The sequence below is a fragment of the Oryx dammah genome, unplaced genomic scaffold (assembly GCF_014754425.2).
Source record: "Oryx dammah isolate SB20612 unplaced genomic scaffold, SCBI_Odam_1.1 HiC_scaffold_11209, whole genome shotgun sequence".
In the NCBI taxonomy this organism is placed as follows: Eukaryota; Metazoa; Chordata; class Mammalia; order Artiodactyla; family Bovidae; genus Oryx; species Oryx dammah.
Genome location: NW_024080602.1, coordinates 458,948 through 484,117, shown reverse-complemented (window position 1 = coordinate 484,117; position 25,170 = coordinate 458,948). Strand labels below are relative to the sequence as shown.

General features: G+C 37.0%; 1 protein-coding gene across 5 annotated transcripts in view; it reads left to right on the top strand.

Moving 5' to 3' along the window:
• The window catches only part of LOC120860913 (leucine-rich repeat-containing protein 49-like), a 157,049-nt gene that overhangs the window by 104,177 nt on the left and 27,702 nt on the right, over positions 1–25,170 (top strand). For all 5 annotated transcript variants that reach the window (XM_040236638.1, XM_040236639.1, XM_040236635.1 and 2 more), the window contains 2 exons: positions 7,600–7,683; positions 11,100–11,260. In XM_040236638.1, the coding sequence (XP_040092572.1) occupies positions 7,600–7,683; positions 11,100–11,260 (245 nt within the window). The remainder of the gene's footprint in view (positions 1–7,599; positions 7,684–11,099; positions 11,261–25,170) is intronic.

Genomic DNA, 25,170 nt, shown 5'->3' with positions numbered 1-25,170 from the left:
ACAACAAACTGGAAAATTCTTCAGGGAGATGGGAATACCAGGCCACCTGATCTGCCTCCTGAGAAATCTGTATGCAGGTCAGGAAGCAACAGTTAGAACTGGATCTGGAACAACAGACTGGTTCCAAATCAGGAAAGGAGTACATCAAGGCTGTATATTGTCACCCTGCTGATTTAACTTATATGTAGCATACATCATGCAAAATGCCGGGCTGGATGAAGCACAAGCTGAAATGAATATTGTCGGGAGAAATATCAATAACCTTAGATATGCAGATGACACCACTCTTATGGCAGAAAGTGAAGAAGAACTAAAGAGCCTCTTGATGAAAGTGAAAGAGGAGAGTGGAAAAGTTGGCTTAAAGTTCAACATTCTAAAAACTAAGATCACAGCATCCGGTCCTATCACTTCATGACAAATAGATGGGGAAACAATGGAAACAGTGAGAGACTTTATTTTGGGGGCTCCAGAATCACTGCAGATGGTGACAACAGCCATGAAATTAGAAGAAGCTTGCTCTTTGGAAGAAAGGCTATGACCAACCTAGACAGCATATTAAAAAGCAGAGACATTACTTTACCAACAAAAGTCAGTCTAGTCAAAGCTATAGTTTTTCCAATAGTCATATATGGATGTGAGAGCACCTAAGAATTGATGCTTTTGAACTGTGGTGTTGGAGAAGACTCTTGAGAGTCCCTTGGACTTTAAGGAGATCCATCCAGTCCGTCCTGAAGGAAATCAGTCCTGAATATTCATTGGAAGGACTGATGCTGAAGCTGAAACTACATTACTTTGGCCACCTGATATAAAGAACCAACTCATTGAAAAAGACCCTGATGCTGGGATAGATTGAAGGTGGGAGGAGAAGGGGATGACAGAGGATGACATGGTTGGATGGCATCACTGACTCAATGGACATGAGTTTGAGTAGGCTCCAGGAGTTGGTGATAGACAGGGAAGTCTGACGTACTGCAGTCCATGAGGTCACAAAGAGTTGGACACAACTGAGTGACTGAACTGAACTGAACTGAATGTATGCTGCTGCTGCTAAGTCACTTCAGTCGTGTCCAACTCTGTGCGACCCCATAGACGGCAGCCCACCAGGCTCCTCTGTCCCTGGGATTCTCCAGGCAAGAATACTGGAGTGGGTTGCCATTTCCTTCTCCAATGCATGAAAGTGAAAAATGAAAGTGAAGTCGCTCAGTCGTGCCTGACTTAGCGACCCCATGGACTGCAGCCTACCAGGCTCCTCCATCCCTGGGATTTTCCAGGCAAGAGTACTGGAGTGGGTTGCCATTGCCTTCTTGACTATTATCCATGGGCCAGTAGAAGTCAAGGGATGTAGTTTCTAATCTTCATTCTGACATTAACTATGACCCTGGAAACATCTGTTTTCTCTGTTAAGAAAAAAAGATTGAAAGAAAAATAAGGAACATTCTCCTCTAGACAAAAACTCTGTAATTTAATCTGTTTTAGTGTTTAGTGTAGTCAAGGAAAACAATGTCTTTTATAACTATTTAAAGTATATGGTTAAAAAACCCACATTGCCATTGTTTTTAAAATTCCACATAATAAATTGCTGATTATATTAGGACTGCTATTATTTATTTTGCAGCAAAATGTCTTCTCATGTAATAAATTCATTGTTTTAGAGCCTTAGAAGTCTGCTAAGAGTGTATAATGTAAGTTATCAAATACCCATTAAATCACTGCTGCTGCTGCTAAGTCACTTCAGTCGTGTCCAACTCTGTGTGACCCCATAGATGGCAGCCCACCAGGCTCCTCTGTCCCTGAGATTCTCCAGGCAAGAACACTGGAGTGGGTTGCCATTTCCTTTTCCAATGCATGCATTCACGCTAAGTCGCTTCAGTTGTGTCCGACTCTGTGCAAACCCTGTGGACAGCAGCCAACCAGGCTCCTCTGTCCACGGGATTCTCTAGGCAAGAATACTGGAGTGGGTTGCCATTTCCTTCTCCATTAAATCACTATGCTTCTTAATTAATTTAAAGCTGTTTCTGTATTAGGTCTTCATGACAAACCACAGTAATGAGGAAAGTATATGTCTATTTTCAGGCCAGGTAGATCTCTTTTTTTGCTACATAAAGAATATGGTTTTGTCCCAGAAATTGGATTATTATCATGAAGATGCCTGAATTTTACAATTTTTTTCCTTCTTACCAACAAATTTATAGCTTATCTTTACAATTAGAGGTGTTATTTTTGTTTCTAACTTTAGTTACTCTGTAATTATTTGGGCTGAAATACAGTCATCATATGTATAAATTTTTAAAACATTCAATATTTGAATTGATTTGGCATCTATCCAGTTTTCTTAGGTTTAGCTTTCCTTTTAAAGTCCTCCCGCCTTTAATAGAAGCTCAGATTCTTTTTGCAAATCTAATGAAATCATCTGTTAAGTATGTATAGTACGTGATCCATACAGTTTCCAGTACTGCTTAAAATTGGCTCCTTGAATAACCAATCTGTTTCTAGTTCACATTCAATACATGAGTCAACAACTGACCATCAATATATTTTGTTCTTTTAAAAAGTTTTTTTCTGAAACAGGTTAATGGGTACTAAATCAACATCTACTGAACAAGAGTTTAATGTGGTTATTAATTCAGCTGTTTTGTGAAACTAGGAACCAAGGTTCTGAATTTCTTATTTAGTTTATTTCTGCTCATTACCTCTGTTCAGTCTTTAAACATAAAGAACAACTATTTTCCATATGTAAAATGTACTTTAAATTCACCAAAAATCACATAAATTTTCATTCCCTTTTAAACAACTAAATTGTATGGCAGATTACTGCTAAATCCTCACTTTTTTCATCTGTCTAAAACCAGTAAAACACATATAATTATATCCTGATTATAAAAATGCAAACCCCATTTCTCACAAATGACCTCTGGTTCTGATCCTGGCTTTGACCTTGTATAAGGTACTAAACTTCTCAGAGTGTTCATTTCCTCATTTTAAAAATTTGAGTCTTCCAGCGGATGTATTTCTGATTACCTTTTTAACTCTGAGATAGTTTGTGCATGTTTTATTTACTCCTTTAGTCTAAGTCCTTTGTTTTCAGGAGCATTTATAATGGCTCACACCCTAGAATACATTTTCGTGCCTCTGACTTTCCTTAATTCTAATTATAATGTATATGCTGATCAGGATGCTCTAGGCTGTTTTTCAGTCACTGAGTTGTATCTGACTGTTTGCGACCCCATGGACCACAGCACACCAGGCTTCCCTGTCCTTCACTATCACCTGGAGTTTGCTCAAACTCATGTCCATTGAGTCAGTGATGTTATCTAAGCAGCTCATCTTTTGCCACCTCCTTCTCCTCTTGCTCTCAATCTTTCCCAGCATCAAGGTCTTTTCCAGTGAGTCAGCTCTTCACATCAGGTGGCCAAGGTATTGGAGATTCATTTTCATCATCAGTCCTTCCAATGAATATTCAGGATTTCCTCTAGGATTGCCTGGTTTGATCTCTTTACTGTCCAAGGGACTGTCAAGAATCTTCTCCAGCACCACAGATCAAACACATCAATTCTTCGGCACTCAGTCTTCTTTATGGTTCAACTCTCATATCTGTACATGCCTACTAGAAAAACCAGAGTTTTGACTATACAGACCTATGAGGGCAAAAGGTGTCTCTACTCTTTAATGTACTGTCTATGTTTGTCATACCGTCTATGTTTCTTCCAATGAGTAAGTGTCTTTTAATTTCATGGCTGCAGTCACTGTCCATAGTGATTTTAGAGCCCAAGAAAATAAAATCTGTCACTGTTTTCACTGTTTCCCCATCTGTTTGCCATGAAGTGATGGGACCAGATGCCATGATCTTCATTTTTTGAATGTTGAGAGCTTTTTCACTATCCTTTTCTGCCTTCATCAGAGGCTCTTTAGTTCTTCTTCACTTTCTGCTATAAGGGTGATATCTGCATATCTGAGGTTGTTGATATTTCTTCCAGCAATCTTGATTTCAGCTTGTGAGTCATCCAGCCTGGCATTTTGCACAGAAGTTAAATCAGCAGGGTGACAAAATGTAGCCTTGATGTACTCCTGTCCCAATTTTGAAACAGTCAGTTGTTCTATGTCCAGTTCTAACTGTTGCTTCTTGACCTGCATACAAGTTTCTCAGGAGACAGGTAAAAAGGTCTGGTTTTCTCATCTCTTTAAGAATTTTGCAGTTTGTTGTGATCCATACAGTCAGAGACTTTAGCGTAGTCAATGAAGCAGAAGTAGATATGTTTTTGGAATTCCTTTGCTTTTTATATGATCCAACGGATGTTGGTAATTTGATCTCTGGTTCCTCTGCCTTTTCTAAATCCAGCTTGAACATCTGGAAGTTCTCAGGTTAAGTACCATTGAGGCCTAGCTTGAAGGATTTTGAACATTAGTTTGATAGCATGTCAAATGAGCACAATCATATGGTATTTTGAACATTCATTGGCATTGCCCTTCTCTGGGACTGGAATGAAAACTGACCTTTAGCAGTCCTGTGGCCATTGCTGAGTTTTCCAAATTTGCTGGCTTATTGATTGCAGCACTTTCACAGCATCATCTTTTAGCATTTGAAATAGCTCAGCTGGAATTCTATCACCTCCACTAGCTTTGTTCATAGTAATGCTTCCTAACGCTCACTTAACTTCACACTCCAGGATGTCTGGCTCTAGGTGAGTGACCACACCATTGTGGTTATCTGGGTCATTAAGACCTTTCTTCTATAGTTCTTTTGTATATGCTTGCCACTTCTTTTTAATCTCTTTTACTTCTGTTAGGTGTTTGCTGTTTCTGTTCTTTATTATGCCTGTCTTTGCATGAAATGTTCTCTTGGTATCTCTAATATTTTTGACAAAATCTCTAGTCTTTCTCATTCTATTGTTTTCCTCCATTTTTTTGCATTGTTCACTTATGAAGGCTTTCTTATCTCTCCTTGCTATTCTCTGTATCTCCGCATTCACTTGGCTATATCTTTCCCTTTCTCCTTTGCCTTTTGCTTCTCTTCTTTTCTCAACTATTTCTAAGGCCTCTTCAGACAACCACTTTGCCTTCTTGCATTTCTTTTCTTCCTATACAGTGTTACAAGCCTCTGTCCATAGTTCTTCAGGCATTCTGTCTACCAAATCTAATCCTTTGAATTTATTTGTCACCTCTATGGTATAATTATAAGGGATTTGATTTAGATCATATCCGAAAAGTCTAGTGGTTTTCCCTACTTTCTTCAGTTTAAGGCTGAAATTTGCAATAAGGAGCTTATGATCTAATCCACAGTCAGCTCCAAATCTTGTTTTTGCTGTTTAGAGCTTCTCCATCTTACAGTAACAACTTCTATAATCTCAGTGGATTAAATCAACAAAGTTTATTTCATGCTCATACTGTCCGTCTGTCCATTTTATGTGGTCTGAGAACTTTACTCTGTGTTGTCCTCATTCTATGACCAAGGCCTTCAAAGTGCCCATCCTTTGGAGCTTTGCAAATTCTGTACCAGAAGTGAGAGAGGAAATAGCTATATCATACATTGTCTTTGAAATTTTTTACCCAGAAGTAACACATATCACTTTTGTTCATACGACATTGGCCAAAGCAATTCACATGACCACACCTAACTTCAAGAGGACATGAAGTTGCCATCTCACTATATGGCCAGGATGTAGAAAGAGATAGGAATATTTGGTGAACAACTCTTGTGACTATCCATTATATTTTAAATCAAATGTTAACTTCTGGTAGAAATGTAAATTAGTACTACACTTATGGAGTACTTTTCTAAACACAGCAAAAGCCCTAGAAATATGTCTACCATTTGATTTAATGGTTTCAGTTTTAGGAAATTATTGAACAGTTGTGGGCTTCCCTGTGGCTCAGATCAGGAGCCAGTGGCTCAGATCTGCCTGCAAATCAGGAGACCTGAATTTGATCCCTGGGTTTGAAAGATCCCCTGGAGAAGGGAATGGCAACCCACTCCAGTATTCTTGCCTGGAGAATCCCATGGACAGAAGAGCCTGGGGGGCTAAAGTCCATGGGGTCACAAAGAGTCGGACACAACTGATCAACTTACACAGTCACAGTCATAGAGATGTACATTTAATAATTCATTCTTTGAATATATATTTACTGCATATCTACTATATGCTGGGTAGCTGATATGGTCCATACCTTCATGGAGCTATCTGTTTGCAGGAAAGAGGAGAGATAGTACCACAGATAATTTAAATGAAGGAGGTTAAGAGCTATGACTGGCAATTATAGGGTGGTATGAGAGCATTCTACTCTTCAACTCACCTCCATTAAATTTTTAATTTCAGGTTTTGTAAATTGTATTTCTGAAAATGTTCTCCTTCAAATGTAATGAATTACTTTTTATAGTTTTCTGTCTCAGAAGATATTTTCAAGTTTGTCTTTCATGAAGAAATTGTTTTCTCAAATTATGACATCATTTTGAATGCATAGAAATCTTTTGATAATAAAAATTATGAGTTACATGCCTATAATTTACTTTATTAAAATTTGCTAATCCTTAGGGTGAAAAATCATGATCCAGATTGCATATGCAGATTGTAACATTTAAAAATTTGTTTATAGTGAATATCATAATGTGATGGAAAAATTATGATATTTGAGTCAGGGTTTTAGGATTATGACTGATTTTTAAAAGTTTTTCTAAACTATAATGTTATTACAGTAAAGTTTCATAGTTTTTAGAATGGAAGAAATTAGACTGGCCAAATCAACTTAAAAACAAAGTAATGATATTAATGGAGAATAATTTATTAATATCCATGGAAATTTTTAAAAAGCTTTCACAATTTATTGTCATTTAAAAAAAACTCTGCCTTGCAACAATAAATTAAATAGATTCTTAGAAGTATGATTTTCATCTTCATGATAAAAACTTTGTTAAAAATCTCCATGTGGAACTACAGTACAGAGAAAAGGCATACAGTCCTGCTTCGCACTGCCTTCTGTTCTGACCTCATTCATTTCTGTCTGACTGTGCGGGATCTTGGCTGCCATGCGTGGCTTTCTCTAGTTATGTGAGGGGGCCACTTTCAGTTGTGGTGCAAGGGCTTCTCTCTGCAGTGGCTTCTCGTTGCGGAGCTTGGGCTTTAGGGCATGCAGGCTTCGATTGTTGTGCACGTAGGGTCAACAGTTGCATCCCCAGGCTTCAGAGCACAAGCTCAATAGTTGTGGCACATGGGCTGAGTTGCTTCATGACATGTGGAATCTTCCTGGACCAGGGATTGAACCCGTAACCCATGCCTCTTGCATTAGCAGGTGAATTCTTTACCACTGAGCCACCAGGAAAGCCCCCTGCTCCCCCTTTCTTTTTTCTTTTCTCAGTCTTTTTCTTGTATTATTTAGGTTTATCTCACATCAAGAGTTGGGAGTAGAGTTAAGAATGCCCAGTTTTCTTTTCGAATTAAGTTGGAAGAAGAAAATAAAGAGGAACATGCTGACTTTTTCTTTGAGGGCATATTTCCTATTAGCAAGTAGTATGGCTCTCACAAAGAAAATCAGACTTGGAGAACTGAAGATATTTAGCATCAAAAAAGGTTAAATACTTAACAATGTTTTTTTGCATTTTTCTTTTAGGAAGAAGAAAGGCGTATGGCATCTGTTGTAGCCAAAAAAGAGGAAGAGAAGAAGCGGGAAAGTCATAAGCAATCTTTGCTTAAGGTATTGTCTCTGGTGTCTACATTCATCTATGTGCACGCATGCACACACACACACACACACACACACTCTCTCTCACACCTACTGAAGCTAGCTTGCTAATCAGCTAGAAAAGTGGTTTCCAAACTGCAAATTTTTCATTCCTATTGATAGTGTTTTTAATAAACAGACACCCTTAAAACATAAAAAAACCTGTACTTCTGAAATACAATATAATGTAATATAATGTACATTATAAAATAAATGTGAAAATGAGAAATTATAAAAGGAAGAGATTAAAGTATATATATAAAACAGAAGTTAACCTTCTTTCCACACCAGTACATCACCTTGTGTATTCTCCTAGCATTTAAATTTCATTTTGGAAACCACTGTAGTAAACTGTCATCTTTAGTGATATATTTTAATGAGCTCTGCTACATGGGTTTATTTTTTAGTGATGGCTTTTTAAATTTAAAAAAATCTCCGTTAGCTTCTCTAATAGAGAGGTGGTAAAGATTTTGAGGAGTATAGAAATTAAAGGTTTTTTTGAACTTGTTTTAAAAGATTTAGCATATCAGATATTACTGTCCTTAAAAGGTTTTCGGGATAGCAAAGTTGTATATAGCAAACTTAGGAAACAAGAGAACTTACTGGGGTGATGGAAGTATTACAGGGTAACATTTATGCATTTGTCAGAACTGATCGAAGAGTACATTTGCATCTGTGTGTTTTACTTTGTGAAAACAACTAAATTAACAAACAAAACAAACTTGGCTCCAAGTCCTCTCAACTCCACTCTGTTCGGAACTGGGCCACCCAGCAAGAGGTGAGTGGCAGGTGAAAGATGGGGAGATCGAGGCTTCATCTGTGTTTATAGCCGCTCATCTCAGTTCAGATGTCAGTGTCTTCCATCACCCCCAGATGGGACTGTCCGGTTATAGGAAAACAAACTTAGAGCTCCCACTGATTCTGCATTCCAGTGAGATGTATAATTATGTCATTATATATCACAATGTATAATAATTTAGAAATAAAGCACACAATAAATACAATGTACTTGAACATCCCCAAACCACCCGCCCCATCCTGGTCCATGAAAAGATTGTCTTCCATTCAACTCATCCCTGGTACCCAAAAAGGTTGGGGACTGCTGTTTCTGAGGGACAGGAAGGGTGTATAGACACCCATCTTTAGTCCTGTTGCTTTTCTGTTTTTCTGTTTTCTTTTCAATCTTTAAAATGAATGGAAGTGATAGTGATGACATATACTGGTGTAGTATTGCTTGGTTTATAAAGAATAGACTCAAGTGGCAGAAGCTGAAAGTTGGCATCTTCTAAAATAACTATCACTTTAACACAAATTTGACAGACTATCCTCTAGTTATAGTCGTGATTGTACTAATATGCCAGATGCATCCATGATCTTTGAACATAAATTTTTTTGGGGGGGAACCCTCTTTTGCCTGATAGAATATTTGTCTTTCCTTTGTTCTTCTTTTTCTGCTCCACAGGCACTTAGAGCCCTTGTTGGCCCCTCTAACCAGCCAGTGATCCCCACCTGACCCCAGATTGCACTCTTGTTTTAAACTATATCTTCCCTTTTCTTGACCTCGGTGAAAATACCCATTTTCTTTGTCAGCCTGGTGTTGATCTGATTTTAACAACTCAGCTAAAGAAAGCTTAACTTTGGGATTGGTATAGAAAAGTGTTTGCATTTTCAGAGTATCTTCTTATAAATTTAACATACTGAGTGGTGTAAACTTTTGTGTCTTTTTTCTAAGCACTGCTACATCTACCTCATTAAGAATATTTATTTTTGCCAACTGCAAGTCAGCCAGAAAGCCACATGCATGGCGTCAGCATGATAGCCATCTGCCATTAACTCCCTGCCCCTGCCTCTTTCAAAATAGCCTTGGCACTGAGTGAAAATAATGGTATTGTGTAGATTAAGAATTGGGTTGTCCCAAGTCATCTGCAAATAATTGAAATTGAATCCTTTAAGATAAGATGCCTTCTTATCATAGATTTGGGGGGAACATTTATAGTAGAATGTCCAATGCCTACTTGCTTTAGATAAGGACATACATAAAATGTCAAGAAGTCTCAGAAGTATACACATCCTAAGTGGAACCCATTTAATTATATAAACAAACTTCAAATACCAAGCAATAGAAAAAACCCATGTTAAAGACATTTTTAAACGCAGAAATAGAACTTTAAAAATGTTTAGTTTTAGTTAAGCTTTGTCACCAGTTTTCATTCCTATCCAGTGCCATTTCTACGTCTAAAGTTTTAGACAGGCAAAGAAGTGGATCTAAACAGAAGTATTCTACACGTGTGGAGGCACTGGGGGAATGGGCAGAGAATCTTCCCGACAGCTTTCACTGGTTCCAGAGGGAGCAGGTGAAGAGGGGCAGTATCACACCGATGGCTTTTCACTAGATGGTTGTTCTCTGAGTAAAGATAAAAGGGGAGGTGTCTATTTTCAGGACTCTGATTTAATCAACATACCATTTAGAAGTTGTATTAGTCGCTAAGTCATATCCGACTCTTTGTGGCCGTATGGACTATAACCTATCAGGATCCTCAGTCCATGGGATTCTCCAGGCAAGAATACTGGAGTGGGTTGCCTTTTCCTCCTCCTGGGGATCCTCCCTACCCAGGGATTGAACCCGGGTCTCCTGCATTGCGGGTAGATTCTTTACCATCTGAGTTACGAGGTTTGGTAATGGATAATCTAAGATGCTACTAGTTATCTAGAAATGTTTCAACCTAGTAGAATTTCTTTTAATAGTCTATATATGTTTGTTAATTTTCAGACATTGTAATTTATGCTGTGAAGCTTAAAACACTGATCAATCTCTCCTTTCTCCCTCCCTCCAAGATCACTCCACCATATTTGCCATAATTATTGGTTAAAAAGATTAAAATATTGTCAAGTTTTCTTACTATCTTTAAGCACAAAGACATAATTTAAACTTCACATAACACTTGAGTCCCCTGGAGGAGGAAATGGAAACCCACTCCAGTATTCTTTCTTGGACAGTCCCATGGACAGAGGAGCCTGGAAGGCTACAATTCATGGGTTGCAGCAAGTGGGACATGACTAAAGCAACTTAGCACACATGCAAACATAACATTTGAGTATATCAATTTCCGTCAAGTTAAACTTGGAAATAGTGGATTTTCTTACGTCCAACGGGAGTAATTGTTATTTGTATATATTTTTTAAGAATGATAGAGCATTTTTGAGATGTTTGAATGCATAGATTGAACAAAGGCTGCTTATACCATGTTCTAGAATACATATTTGGTAGCTGCTTTAAGTAATTGACTCCTCTTAAAGATGTGATAAGTAGTACAAACAATATGCTCCTTGGATTCTCCTACTACAAAAATTGCATTATGTAATTCTTGTCACAATGAACTTTTTCATAGGAGAAGAAAAGGTTAACAATTAACAATGTAGCTCGAAATTGGGACTTGCAACAACATCGAATAACCAGTATTGCTATAAATCAAGATAGAAGAGATTCTGACTCTCAGGACCACTGTCAGAACGATGGAAGCACCGTCTCTACATTTCCAGAGGAAGCAGGGTATGCAGTGGTATTCTTTCCGGATATTAGTATCTTTGGAGAAATGAATTTGGAGCAGAAATGGGGAAATATTATACATTTAACTATTTTAAAATAGTTTTCTTAAGAAAACCTACTGAAATTAGCAATAGGTTTTAAAAGTTAAGGTGGAAATATTGAAAATATAAGCTTGCCCCTAATTTAAGAACCCTTTAGTAGTTTCTTGTTTTTCTTAGGAATAAATCTAGATTACTTAATATAGCCTGTAAGGCCATCTACCCACCTTACCTATCTTGTCCCATAGTATCAGCCATTCTGTTCTTGTGCTGCAGGCTCAGTGATTCCCAATTTGGTTACTTCCTACCTTAGTACCCTTCTTCTACAAACAGATCTATTCTCCCCTGCCCTGCTTCCTTCACCCTGCCCTGGCTAACTGCAGTTCAGCCTGGAGGTCTTGACTTCAACTCTCACTTCCCCTGAAAAGTCTTTCCTAATGACTTCCTAGAGAGTAGGCTAGATCAGATACTCTGCACTTCCCCTTGTTAGCACTTATGAGCATAATTAACCACTGGGTAGTTAGAAAAAGGAGAAGAGGGCAGCAGAGAATGAGATTGGTTGGATGGCATCACCAACTCAACGGACATGAATTTGAACAAACTCCGGGAGACAGTGAAGGATGCAGGGGCCTGTCGTGCTATATAGTCCATGGGGTCTCACAGTCGGACACAACTTAGCAACTGAACAGCATAAATAGTTGTTTTGTATCTGTCTTCCCCACTAGAATGTAAAATTCTGGTTGTGTTAACCTTTGTTGTTTCCCCAGTAGCTAGCACAAATCCTTACTCCTTAACTATCAGTGTTAAGCAATTTGGCATAAAACATAGATAGTTACTCCAGTTGCAATCTATAGTGTCTGTCTTTTCCAGTGGCTCACAGCCTTTTCCTTCTATGACGTACAAATCATATAACACATATCCCTTGGTTTATGAACAAATCTGAGGACACTATCTAGGCTTAACATATTTCACTTCTGCTCATAAAGGCATACTAGAATCAAGTCAATGAGAGGAATATAAAGCATATATAACTTCATAGTTTGTTTATCATTTAAAAACGTGTGTGTGTATATATATATGATTTAAAAAGAAAAGCTAAAACTCAAAGATAGAACGCACTCCAGTTTTTTTCATTTGATACACAGTTATCTAATGACCTGACCAGATTCTGAAACACATTTCAAACTAAATATAATATAGCTTTTGTTTCAGCTTTTCAGCCAGTATTCTTTCAGCTTTCCATATATGAAGAATGTAATCAACAAGTCATTTAAGAGGAATTAGAAGGCAATGGCACCCCACTCCAGCACTCTTGCCTGGAAAATCCCATGGACGGAGGAGCCTGGTGGGCCACAGTCCATGGGGTTGCTAAGAGTTGGACATGACTGAGCGACTTCACTTTCACTTTTCACTTTCATGCATTAGAGGAAATGGCAACCCACTCCAGTGTTCTTGCCTGGAGAATCCCAGGGACAGGGGAGCCTCATGGGCTGCCGTCTATGGAGTCGCACAGAGTTGGACATGACTGAAGCAACTTAGTAGCAGAATAATATTTTGAAAGTTTACTGTAGTTAGAGTTTGACATATATTTTAATGACAAATATACTTTAGCAGTTTCAGTTATAAGATTAATTTATATTGACAGCATACCTCCTTTACCACTTGGATAGCCACATGTAGAGTTTCTCAGATCTTTCAGCGAGAAAAATAAGAAAATAAGAATTAACATTCTAAGTGATAACTTATATAATGGATATATCACTTATATTGCCCTGAAACATTATTTAATATTATTTAAATGTCAAAATAATTCTACTTGTATATAACCATACTTTATAAAATTAAAACTTTATATTATTGGGCTTTAGATTTATGAAATGCTACCCATTAGTTCTATTTCTGGTTTATCTTTTCTTTAAAAATATTTTTTCTATCTTCCTTAAGAAGGATTCCTAGTTCCAAGTTTATCCAAATGACCTTATAAATTTTATTCTAAAATTTTAATAAGGTTTTAAAATTCCTTCTTTAATACATCAAATTTATTTTTATACATGGTGTTAGGTAAGAGCCGAACTTGATTTTATTCCAATTGACTAGTCAGTTTTCTAATAGCATTCCTCAATTAAATTATTCTCTTTTGTAGTGGGAATGTCGTTTTCATCTTATATTAAGTTCCCATAAATACTGGATATATTTCTGAACTTTCTATTCCATTTCACTAACCTACTTATCTGTTTTAATGCCAATACCAGACTATTTTGATTATTGTCACTTTATGGTTTTAATGTCTAGTAAGGGAAATATGCTTTCACTATTCTTTTCAAAGTTTCAATTCTCACACACTTGTTCTTACATATTAGCTTTAAAATCATTTAATCTAAATGGAAAGTTAACAATCTTTTTCAAATGGCATTTCAGTTGTTTATTTCAGTAGGATTAACATTTGTAAGGAGAAGGCAATGGCAGCCCACTCCAGTACTCTTGCCTGGAAAATCCCATGGACGGAGGAGCTGGTAGGCTGCAGTCCATGGGGTCACTAAGAGTCGGACACGACTGAGCGACTTCACTTTCACTTTTCATTGTCATGCATTGGAGAGGGAAATGGCAACCCACTCCAGTGTTCTTGCCTGGAGAATCCTATGGACGGCAGAGTCGGACACGACTGCAGCGACGTAGCAGCAGCAGCAGCAGCAACATTTGTAAGATAATAAATCATCACTTTAAAAATCATGGTATATCTCTACATTTTTCAAGTATACTAGGGAGCTAACTGGGGAAGTGTTGAGATGTTGAAGGAAAATTCTGAGGAACTAAAGGAAGTTATAGACCATGAAATTGTAGCAGCTAGTCTGAATTGTTGAGCGAGTATTCCAGGAGTACAGAGTGACAAGAATTATCAATTGTTGTTCAGTTGCTAAGTCTTGCCTTTGCTACCCCATGGACTGCAGCAAGCCAGGCTTCCCTGTGCTTCCCTATCTCCTGGAGTTTGCTCAGACTCATGTCTATTGAGTCAGTTATGTCATTCAGCCATCTCATCCTCTGTCACCCCCTTCTTCTCCTGCCCTCAGCCTTTTCCAGCATCAGGGTCTTTTCCAATGAGTTGGATCTTCGCATCACATGGCCAGAGTATTGGAGCTTCAGCATCAGTCCTTACAGTGAATATCAGGTTTGATTTCCTTTAGGATTGACTGGTTTGATCTCCTTACTGTCCAAGGGACTCTCAAGAATCTCCTTCAGCACCACAATTCGAAATCATCAATTCTTCAGCTCTCAGCTTTTTTATGGTCCAGCTCTCACATCCATATATGACTAGTGGAAAAATCATAGCTTTGAATTTATGGACCCTTGTCAGCAAAGTGATGTCTCTGCTTTTTAATACACTGAAGGTTTGTTATAGGTATATCGGTAGAAAAGCTAAATATCTTAGAAAGAATAAGGAAATAAAGGATCAAAGATAAGGAATTTAAAAATTCAAGAATAATGTCAAAAGAAAGAAATGATAGATCATATGGTCTAGGCTACTTTTAAATATTTGAAAAGTAGAAGGTTGCCAATGAATTGGGAGAAAATGTAGTATTTCTGGGACTAGAAGTCTTAATGAAATTAAAGATGAGAATTACATAAAGTAATAGGGTTAGTAGTGAGCTGAACTAGTGAGAATTTATGGTCAAATTAAGTTTTTGAAGTTGAAGATTTTAGAGATGGAATATATGTTAGTAATAACATAAAAAACACTTTGGAGGCCACTGTGGCCCTGGAAATGAGTTGTTGGAGAAAAGTAGAAATCAATAAGGAGAGGAGAAGAGGAGAGAAGATGAGTTGAAGTTATTATTGTGTGGCCATTGAAGTTATTGCTGATAGAACTAGGTGTGGAACCAAGGGCCAGAGTATTCAATGGTGACCAGCGTTATCTCCTTCCAATCTCAGCCATGCATCCTAGGCCCTTATCACAGAGATGTTCACTGTTCACATTTTACTAGTGTTGGCAGCAGCAGTGATTGCGGGAGTCTCATTGTTAATTAATTGATTCTTTTACCTGGCAAAACTATCTCTGATTGCTGGACTCTGACTATTAGGCAGACTGATAGGTGGACTCCAGACTATTAATGTGACTTTCCTGATACTCTAAACTTTTAAAACAACTTTTTTCCAAAAATGTTGTGACCCTCTAAAAAACAATTGGTTCCAAGAGAAAGAAGTATCTGCTAGTGAAAATTACTATGACTTAAAATTGCTCCCAAGATGTTCAGAACTTTTATTAGGAGTTCCACAAAGCCAGAGGCTTTTTAAGGAAAGAGCACAAATGAAGAATTTGGAAGAGATGGGAAAATTGATGTGTGGGTTCAATGCAGAGAATGTTGAGAGCAGTAATGAATTATTAGGAAAGAGATCCACAGTTTCTGGCAAAAATTTCTACGGTTGTAAGTTCAAAGTGCCATGGAGACACAATACGTTATCATGGTCCGACCCTTTTTGATGATCGAAAAGCTTTTAATTCAAGGGGACACAGATGACATTTATCTATGAAGTCAGAAAAGTAACACTTTAGAGATAGACAAGAAATTATTAGTAGAGACTGTAATGCAAAATCACAACTTCTAGTAGTTGTAGATCTTTTTTTTTTTTTTCAGTTTGGCTTGTGGTTATGTGATTCCTGTAAAATCTGTTACATTGGAAAGGTAGGAATATTTCTTAAAGAGCTTATTGTACCTTGTATATGCCTACATGAAGGGCTCTTAAACAGAGAATCCAGGTTGACTTTTTGAAGTCAAGTTCTTCTTTTGCTTGAACATGCCACACCCATTGACATAGTTGATACTCATTGTTGATAGGATCTTTGCATTAATATTCCTGAGAGCACATTCACTTGCTTTTCCTTTTACCTATGTGGCTACTCTTTTTTATTTAATTTTTATTTTTAATTATTTATTTTTAAAATTTTTAATTGGAGTATAGCTGATTTACCGTGTTGTGTTAGTTTCAGGTGTACATCAAAGTGAATCAGTTACACATATACATATATCCACTCTTTTTTAGATTTTTTCCCCATATAGGCATTACAGAATATTGAGTAGTGTGTGCTATATGGTAGGTCCTTATTAGGTACCTATTTTATATATAGTGGTGCGTGTATATATCCCTCATTCCCTCCCTCTCTCCTTTCCCCCTGGTAATTATAAGTTTGTTTTCTACATCTGTGACTCTATTTCTGTGTTGTAAATAAGTTAATTTGTGCCATTTTTTAAAAGATTCTATGTATAAGCAATATCAAATGATATTTGTCTTTGTCTGACTTTACTTAATATGACAATCTCTAGGTCCATCCATGTTGCTGCAGTTGACATTATTTTGTTGTTTTTTATGGCTGACTACTCTTTAAGTGGGTTTCCCTGGTGGCTCAGCTGATAAAGAATCCACCTGCAATGCTGGAGACCTGGGTTCGATCCCTGGGTTGGTAAGATCCCCTGGAGAAGGGAACAGCTACCTACTCCAGTATTCTGGCCTGGAGAATGCCATGGACTGTATAGTCCATGGGGTCACAAAAAGTCAGACACAACTGAGCAACTTTTACTTTCACTCTTTTAAGTATATCTTGCTGACTCCGTTTCTACCAAATCTTTGAATGTATATGAGATTGATCCCTGGGTCAAAAAGATCCCCTGGAGAAGGGAATGGCTCCCCCTCCAGTTTTCTTGCCTGGAAAATGTCATGGACAGAGGAGCCCGGCGGGCTACAGTTCATGGGGTTGCAAAAGAGTCGGACACAACTGAGTGACTAACACTTTCACTAAGGAATATAACTGATATTTTAATATTTAACAATTTAGTTTGCATTAATACCAATTTAGTTGTATTAATTTGTAAACACTTTGCTCTCATACAGCTCCAAATTTTGTCTTTATACATTGTGTGGACATTAACATAGATTTATAGGTACTGTTTTATGCATTTGTCTATTAAATCATGCAAGAATAAAGAGGAGTTACCAACTAAAAATGCAGTGACACTGGATTCTATATTTATCTGTATAATTATCTGTTAGTATTCTTTGTTTCTTTATGTGACTTTGAGTTATGGTCCAGGTTCCTCTCATTTCAATCTAAAGGACTACTTTAGCATTTTTTTTTTTAATAGAGCAGGTGTACTAGCAGTGAACTCTCACAATTTTTGTTTATCTATAAATGTCTTAATTTCTCCCTCAGATTTGAAGTACAGTTTTGTTGGATACAGAATTCTTGGTTAACAGTTTTGGGGGTTTTTTTTCCCCCTTTCAATATGCCATCCCACTGCTTCTGTCTTCCATGGTTTCTGATGAAAAGTTGACTATTAATCTTACTGAAGATTCTTTTTATTAATACAGGACTAGTCTTTTCTCTCTTGTTGCTTTTAAGAATCTCTGTTTATCTTTGTCATTCCACAGTTGGAGTTGATGTTTAGAGTCTTCTCAGGTCTTTTCTGAGCATAAATGTGGACATAAGTGTCACCCTGTAGATTCCCTGGAACACACAGGAGCGTCCCAAAGTCCTTCTTCCCCTAAATATCTTCTTCCCCAGCCTCTTGTTTCTTAGTCTTTTTGGTCTATCTATTGTTTACCCTGTGTGGCAGCAGCTAAATACATTTTTGCCTTTAAATACTTTTGAAAACTGCCATCCAGGAAGCCACTTCAGCTATGGGGAAGCTCAGAGGCAGGGAAACAAAGGCAAGTCCTTGAGCTGATCCTTTGGCGAGCTACTGGACATGTCAAAACATATAACCACAATTATTTTATAGTAAGATATGTATGGCTTCCTCTGGTACCAACAACCCACACAACGAATGTGAGCTGTTATGTTCAAGGCTGCCACTGAACTGGGAAGTAGGGGATGGGAACAGGGTAAGCTTAAATGCCACAGAATTGTCTTAAATTCCATAAAAATCAACATTGGTTTTCTTCATTAAACATTCCCCTGATTGTTGTAATATTTCTTAGATTCCAGAATTCTGAAAAAGTTGAATCTGATAGTTTTTGCTATCATATATGTTGCCTTTATGGAGAGATGGAGTTTCAGACTTCTCTATCCTGCTTTTTTCCCTGCTTTGGTACTCTAATTTTGTTGTATTCTACGAACTATACTTTTATATTTGAGGATCAGTATCATTTATATTTGTTCTGTAACCATTACATTTGTCAATTGGTAGCTTCTACAGATCAGCTCAACTAGTAAAGAATCTGCCTGCAATGCAGGAGACCCCAGTTTGATTCCTGGCTAGGGAAGATCCCCTGGAGAAGGGATAGGCCACCCACTCCTGTATTCTTGGGCTTCCCTGGTGGCTTAGATGGTAAAGAATCTGCCTTCAATGAGGGAGACCTGGGTTCGATTGCTGGGTTGGGAAGGTCCCCTGGAGAAGGGAATGGCTACCCACACCAGTATTCTTGCCTGCAGAACTCCATGGACAGAGGAGCTTGGCAGGCCACAGTCCATGGGATTGCAAAGTGTTGGACACAACTAACTGAGCGACTTGCACTTGCACTTTCAAAGATTGAAAACTCTGATTATGTTAATTATCATGTAACTATTTTTTACTTGAGAGTCAAGTTGTATACTTCTATCTTATTTTCTGCTTCCTAAACCATTCAAGAAAACTAGTCCTAGTATCAGATTCAGAGGTTAAGCTTCAAAGTTTGTTCCCAACCGTGCCACAGTTTAGTTTGCTTCCTATTTGAGCCATGCCTTTCTTACATACTTTGTTTCTATCTGGGGTTTCTGATGGCCTGTTTTTGTTTGTTTAACAAGGAGATTTGTGCTTCCTTTGCCACATTTCAGTTTCTTTGAACTTCTTATTTATCTATTAAATAGTAGTATTTACTTTTTACTTGGATTATGTGTCTTTTTCATATCCTCAAGTACTTCTGTCCTTTCAACTTCTAGGTGGTAGAATTCCTCTGATTTTAGTCCTGAGCTTTTTTTTCTCTCTCTGCTTCCCCCCTAAGCAATATCATATATTTGTTTGACTTTAAATACCATTTGTATTTTGAAGATACCAATATGTATGTCTTTTCTTCTGTGGTTTACCCATTTGAATTGTCTTTAAGGGTAAAAAAAATTTGTTTTACTACACTGAGATTATAAAAATATTCTCCCATTTTGTCTTCCTAAAGGTTAAAATTTGGCCTATCATATTTTAGTCTTTATTACATCTGAAACTGATTTGTAACTTTGAGGTTGGGTTGAATTTCTTTGTTTTTCCCTATAGGAATAACCAGTTGCCCCAGTGTTATTTGTTGAGTATTCTTTCCTTTTCCAAATCAACTGCAGTGTCCCTCTGCCTTTTTTATTGGCAGTGGAAGAAGGAAGTAGTAGGGTCCTTGCAGACCTTCAATTAATGCCCCTCCCTGTGTTAGTCTCACTTCTCACTCCCATCTTCCATCATATCTCTGTTCATTTCTTTCCAAAGTTGGGGCATCTTGCCTGACATTTTTGTTCTTGTCCTCACTCCATATTCAAAGCTATGGTTTCCTTTGTCCTTCCTCACACAAAATTCTTCACCTTCCAGCTTCCAGAAGTTTGCTGAAACTTCTTCCTGAAGATTGTCTCCCCCCTGTCCTCTTTACTTGTTGTTATTGTGAGTTTAAAACCTTTTAATTACCTTAATGGGGTCTTGGAGGGAGAGGTTTCAAACACATGCTAATTCTATCAACTATTTTATGTGAAAGCACAAAGTGAAACATTTTAAGTATTAGAAGTTTTATTACTATATTCTCTGTAAGTCTTTAAAAATATAATTAAATTTCATCTTTCAGGAATGATACAGGCCTGGCTCTTTCTGAAGGTAGAAAGTCAGAGGGCCACAGAGTCTTTTCCTTAGGGTTCCAATTTGCTTTTTAATGCTTCATGAGATTTTCCATTTTTAACAGTCCCATTTATGGTCTTTAGTATTTCATAATGCCAAAAAAGTGGCTAATTCTTGTGTTATAATGTCTGTGACCTTTGGCTTATGGGTGTGTAACTAAACGCCTGGAAATAAGTGTCCATGAAAAAATTATAGTCACATAAAGGGAAGAAATTCTGTAAAACTTTGGTATATCCCATTAATGGTTTCACTGTTCACTGTGCTTGGGACAGCTCTATAGTAAAATGACATATTGCAGGTTTCTTCCCCTGCCAGAAATGGGAAAGTACGTGGTGTAATGTTTTCTTTGCTTACATTGGATGCTTACAGTGAAGCTGGTTTATTTTCGGTCATTTCCTGTCTATGAACAGTGTGGTATTTTAGCCAACACTACTATAATAAAATATAATGCATAAAACGAATTTCCACACCTATGAATGTTGTAATAGAAATTCATAAAATACATTATTATAGGAATCAGCACCACTTATTCATTGGGAAAAGAATCTTCCGAAATATTTTAAGTCTTTCTCTTCTAGCTTGTTATAGAATGCATAAAGATTTTTTAAAAAACTGTAATCCTCTGAAATATTGTCTTTTCTCTCCACTTAGGCATTTAAGAGTATATTCTCCATTTAGCCTGGCTTTCTGGGACTTATTACTTTATTGCATTAAGTTAATCATCTAGTCTTAGAGTCCTGTACTAATCAGGAAGGCATAGAATATTTTCTGATTCATTCTTATATAAAGGTTGAGTTGGATTAATGAACACTTGGAATTAACTTCTAAAAATCTTTAAGAGAATTCCTATTTGATGGCAGACTGCCTTACTGTTATATAAATAGTACTTGAATTGGGAAATATACATTGAAATGTATTGCACTTCATGGAAAAACAAATCATAAAGCATGGATCCTCTGTAGAGGAATACCACATTTCTTAAAGCAGGAATTTAGCCTTGACAGGGGTAAAACCTAAGCAGGTTGACTCCATCACCTACTTTAATCTTCCTTGTCATTCCTTCCCCACAGTCACTAAGTCCTACTTTTATGATCTTTTAAATATCTGGTATATCTGTGTTCTTTTATTAGTAATTATCATTAAAATCTATTGAAGTAAGCATTAAGTATGGTTTAGAATTGATCCCTGGGTCAGGAAGGTCCCCTGGAGAAGGAAATGGCAACCCACTCCAGTATTTTGGCCTAGGAAATCCCATGGACAAAGGAGCCTGGTGGGCTACAGTCCGTGGGGTCACAAGAGTCAGACGTGACTTGGCGACTAAATCACCACCACCATGTGGTTTAGAATATTACTTCTAGTCTTAATAACAACTCTGAAAAATATGTATTATGATATTTTACCTACAAGGAAACTGAAACTACAAAGAAATTCAGCAACTTGCTCCCAAAGTCATCTATTTATTCTGGCAAATCTAGGATTTGAACTAAGCTCTATCTTATTTTCTTGCCAATGCCTCTTCCACTGCCTGATGCTTTCTTTTTTGTTATATAATCTAGCTGACACTATTGCACTAGTCTTCCTACTAACCTCCCTCCATTCAGTCTCTCCTTGCTACCTACCTCATCCACAGAATAGACCAACTTATCTGTCTCAAGTAGGTCCTTGAGAGCAGGGAACATATCTTATTCATCTTTTTATTCCCAGCCACAGAACCTAGCTCCATGCATGGCACACTGGAAATGCTTAAAAACTTGCATTGAATATGGTTCTGTTATGTTTTCATTTAAAAATCTTTTTCTGCTTCTCAAACTTATGGGATAAAATCTGATTTTTCTGACTTCAGCTTCAGCTTCTACTCCCCTCTATATTTTAGTGTTTAATTGTTTTTAACTGAGTATGTTATAATCAGGCTTCTGTGCCTTTCTTCATTCTGTTTTTCTTACATAAAGTATGCTTCTTCTTTCTACTTCTGATAAAATTCTACTGTTTATCTTTCAAGGACCAGTTCAAATATCAATACTACCTCCTTCTGAAACCTGACTTCTCTGCACTAGCAGAATTAGTCATTCTTCCTCTTCATTTCCGTAACATATTGCTTAAATATTCATTGTGTGATAATAAGCCTACTATATTAGGATTAATGTATATATTTATCTTGCTTTCCACCCTGATAGAATGGGAGCTCCTTAAGGATAAGTAACTATTATCTTTATATCCCCAGTGTCTACCACAATACCTGACACAATACCTCTCCAGATTAACCTATTTGTTTAATGGGGTTGAGGTCTTTAGAAATTATACCCATTTGCTTATTAATTTAATTACAGAGTATTATTTGAGCAGTTATTTTTCTGGGACCATAAGTCAGTAAAAGTGAAGAAAGTTTTGATATATCAAAAATCTTGCCCATGATTTCTGTTCTGATTGACTTTTTCAATGCAGATGAGCTGTTTGCCTATGACAGAATTCTTAGGACTGTGCTGTGTATACAGTGAACTTTTAGCAAATGTTTGGCCAATAAATGAATGATAGAGCAAAAGAAATAATATGTATGTATGTTTGACTAAAAAGATATGGACATATCTGTTAGGCATACAAGAAAAACTGGAAGGACAATGCCCAACATATGAACATGGGGAGAAAACTTCCTGAAATTATTTTTTTTATGGATATCAGAGCACACTTTGCCAGAGGAACAGCTTCCTCTATTTCCTGTTGGCCAGAGTTTGAGGCTGACTTTGAGCCTCATTCAGAAAATAACTGAAACATAATGATCAAAGGATCAATCCAAGAAGAAAATATAACAATTATAAATATATATGCACCCAACACAGGAGCATTGCAATATGTAAGGCAAATGCTAACAAGTATGAAAGGGGAAATTAACAGTAACGCAATAATAGTTGGAGACTTTAATACCACACTCACACCTATGGATAGATCAACTAAACAGAAAATTAGCAAGGAGACACAAACTTTAAATGATACAATGGACCAGTTAGACCTAATTGATATCTATAGGACATTTCACCCCAAAACAACGAATTTCACCTTTTTCTCAAGTGCACATGGAAGCTTCTCCAGGATAGATCACATCCTGGGCAATAAATCTAGCCTTGGTAAATTCAGAAAAGTTGAAATCATTCCAAGCATCTTTTCTGATCACAATGCAGTAAGATTAGATGTTAACTACAGGAAAAAAACTATTAAAAATACAAACATATGGAGGCTAAACAACACGCTTCTGAATAACCAACAAATCACAGAAGAAATCAAGAAAGAAATCAAAATATGCATAGAAGCAAATGAAAATGAAAACATAACAAACCAAAACCTGTGAGATTCAGTAAAAGCAGTGCTAAGGGGAGGGTTCATAGCAATACAAGCTTACCTCAAGAAACAAGAAAAAAATCAAATAAATAACCTAACTCTACACCTAAAGCAACTAGAAAAAGAAGAAATTAAGCATCCCAGAGTTAGTAGAAGGAAAGAAATCAGAAGAATTAGGTCAGAAATAAATGAAAAAGAAACAAAGGAGACCATAGCAAAATCAACAAACCTAAAAGCTGGTTTTCAGAGAAGATAAATAAAATAGACAAACCATTAGCCAGACTCATCAAGGGAAAAAGGGAGAAGAATCAAATCAACAAAATTAGAAGTAAAATGAGGAAGTCACAACAGACAACACAGAAATACAAAGGATCATAAGAGACTACTATCAGCAACTATATGCCAATGAAATGGACAACTTGGAAGAAATGGACAAATTCTTAGAAAAGTATAACTTTCTGAAACTGAACCAAGAAGAAATAGAAAATCTTAACAGACCCATCACAAGCACGGAAATCAAAACTGTAATCAGAAATCTTCCAAGAAACAAAAGCCCAGCACCAGATGGCCTCACAGCTGAATTCTACCAAAAGTGTAGAGAAGAGCTAACACCTACCCTACTGAAACTCTTCCAGAAAATTGCAGAGGAAGATAAACTTCCAAGCTCTTTCTATGAGGCCACCATCACCCTAATACCAACCAGACAAAGATGCCACAAAAAAGAAAACTCAGGCCAATATCACTGATGAACATAGATGCAAAAATCCTTAACAAAATTCTAGCAGACAGAATCCAACAACATATTAAAAAGATCATACATCATGACCAAGTGGGCTTTGTCCCAGGGATGCAAGGATTCCTCAGTATTTGCAAATCAATCAATGTGATACACCACATTGACAAATTGAAAGATAAAAACCATATGATTATCTCAATAGATGCAGAGAAAGCCTTTGACAAAACTCAACATCCATTTATGATAAAAACTCTCCAGAAAGCAGGAATAGAAGGAACATACCTCAACATAATAAAAGCCATATATGATAAACCCACAGCAAACGTTATCCTCAATGGTGAAAAATTGAAAGCATTTCCCCTTAAATCAGGAACAATACAAGGGTGCCCACTCTCCCACTCTCACCACTACTATTCAACATAGTTTTGGAAGTTTTAGCCACAGCAATTAGAGAAGGAAAAGAAATAAAAGGAATCCAGATTGGAAAAGAAGAAGTAAAACTCTCACTGTTTGCAAATGACATGGTCCTCTACATAAAAAACCCTAAAGACTCCACCAGAAAATTACTAGAGCTAATCAATGAATATAGTAAAGTTGCAGGATATAAAATTAACACACAGGAATCCCTTGCATTCCTATACACTAACAATGAGAAAACAGAAAGAGAAATTAAGGAAACAATTCCATTCACCATTGCAACGAAAAGAATAAAATACTTGGGAATAAAGCTACCTAAAGAAGCAAAAGACCTATATACAGAAGACTATAAAACACTGATGAAAGAAATAAAAGATGACACAAATAGATGGAGAAATATACCATGTTCATGGATCGGAAGAATCAATATAGTGAAAATGAGTATACTACCCAAAGCCATCTGTAGATTCAGTGCAATCCCTATCAAGCTACCAACTGTTTTTTTCAGAGAACTAGAACAAATAATTTCACTATTTGTGTGGAAATATAAAAAACCTCAAA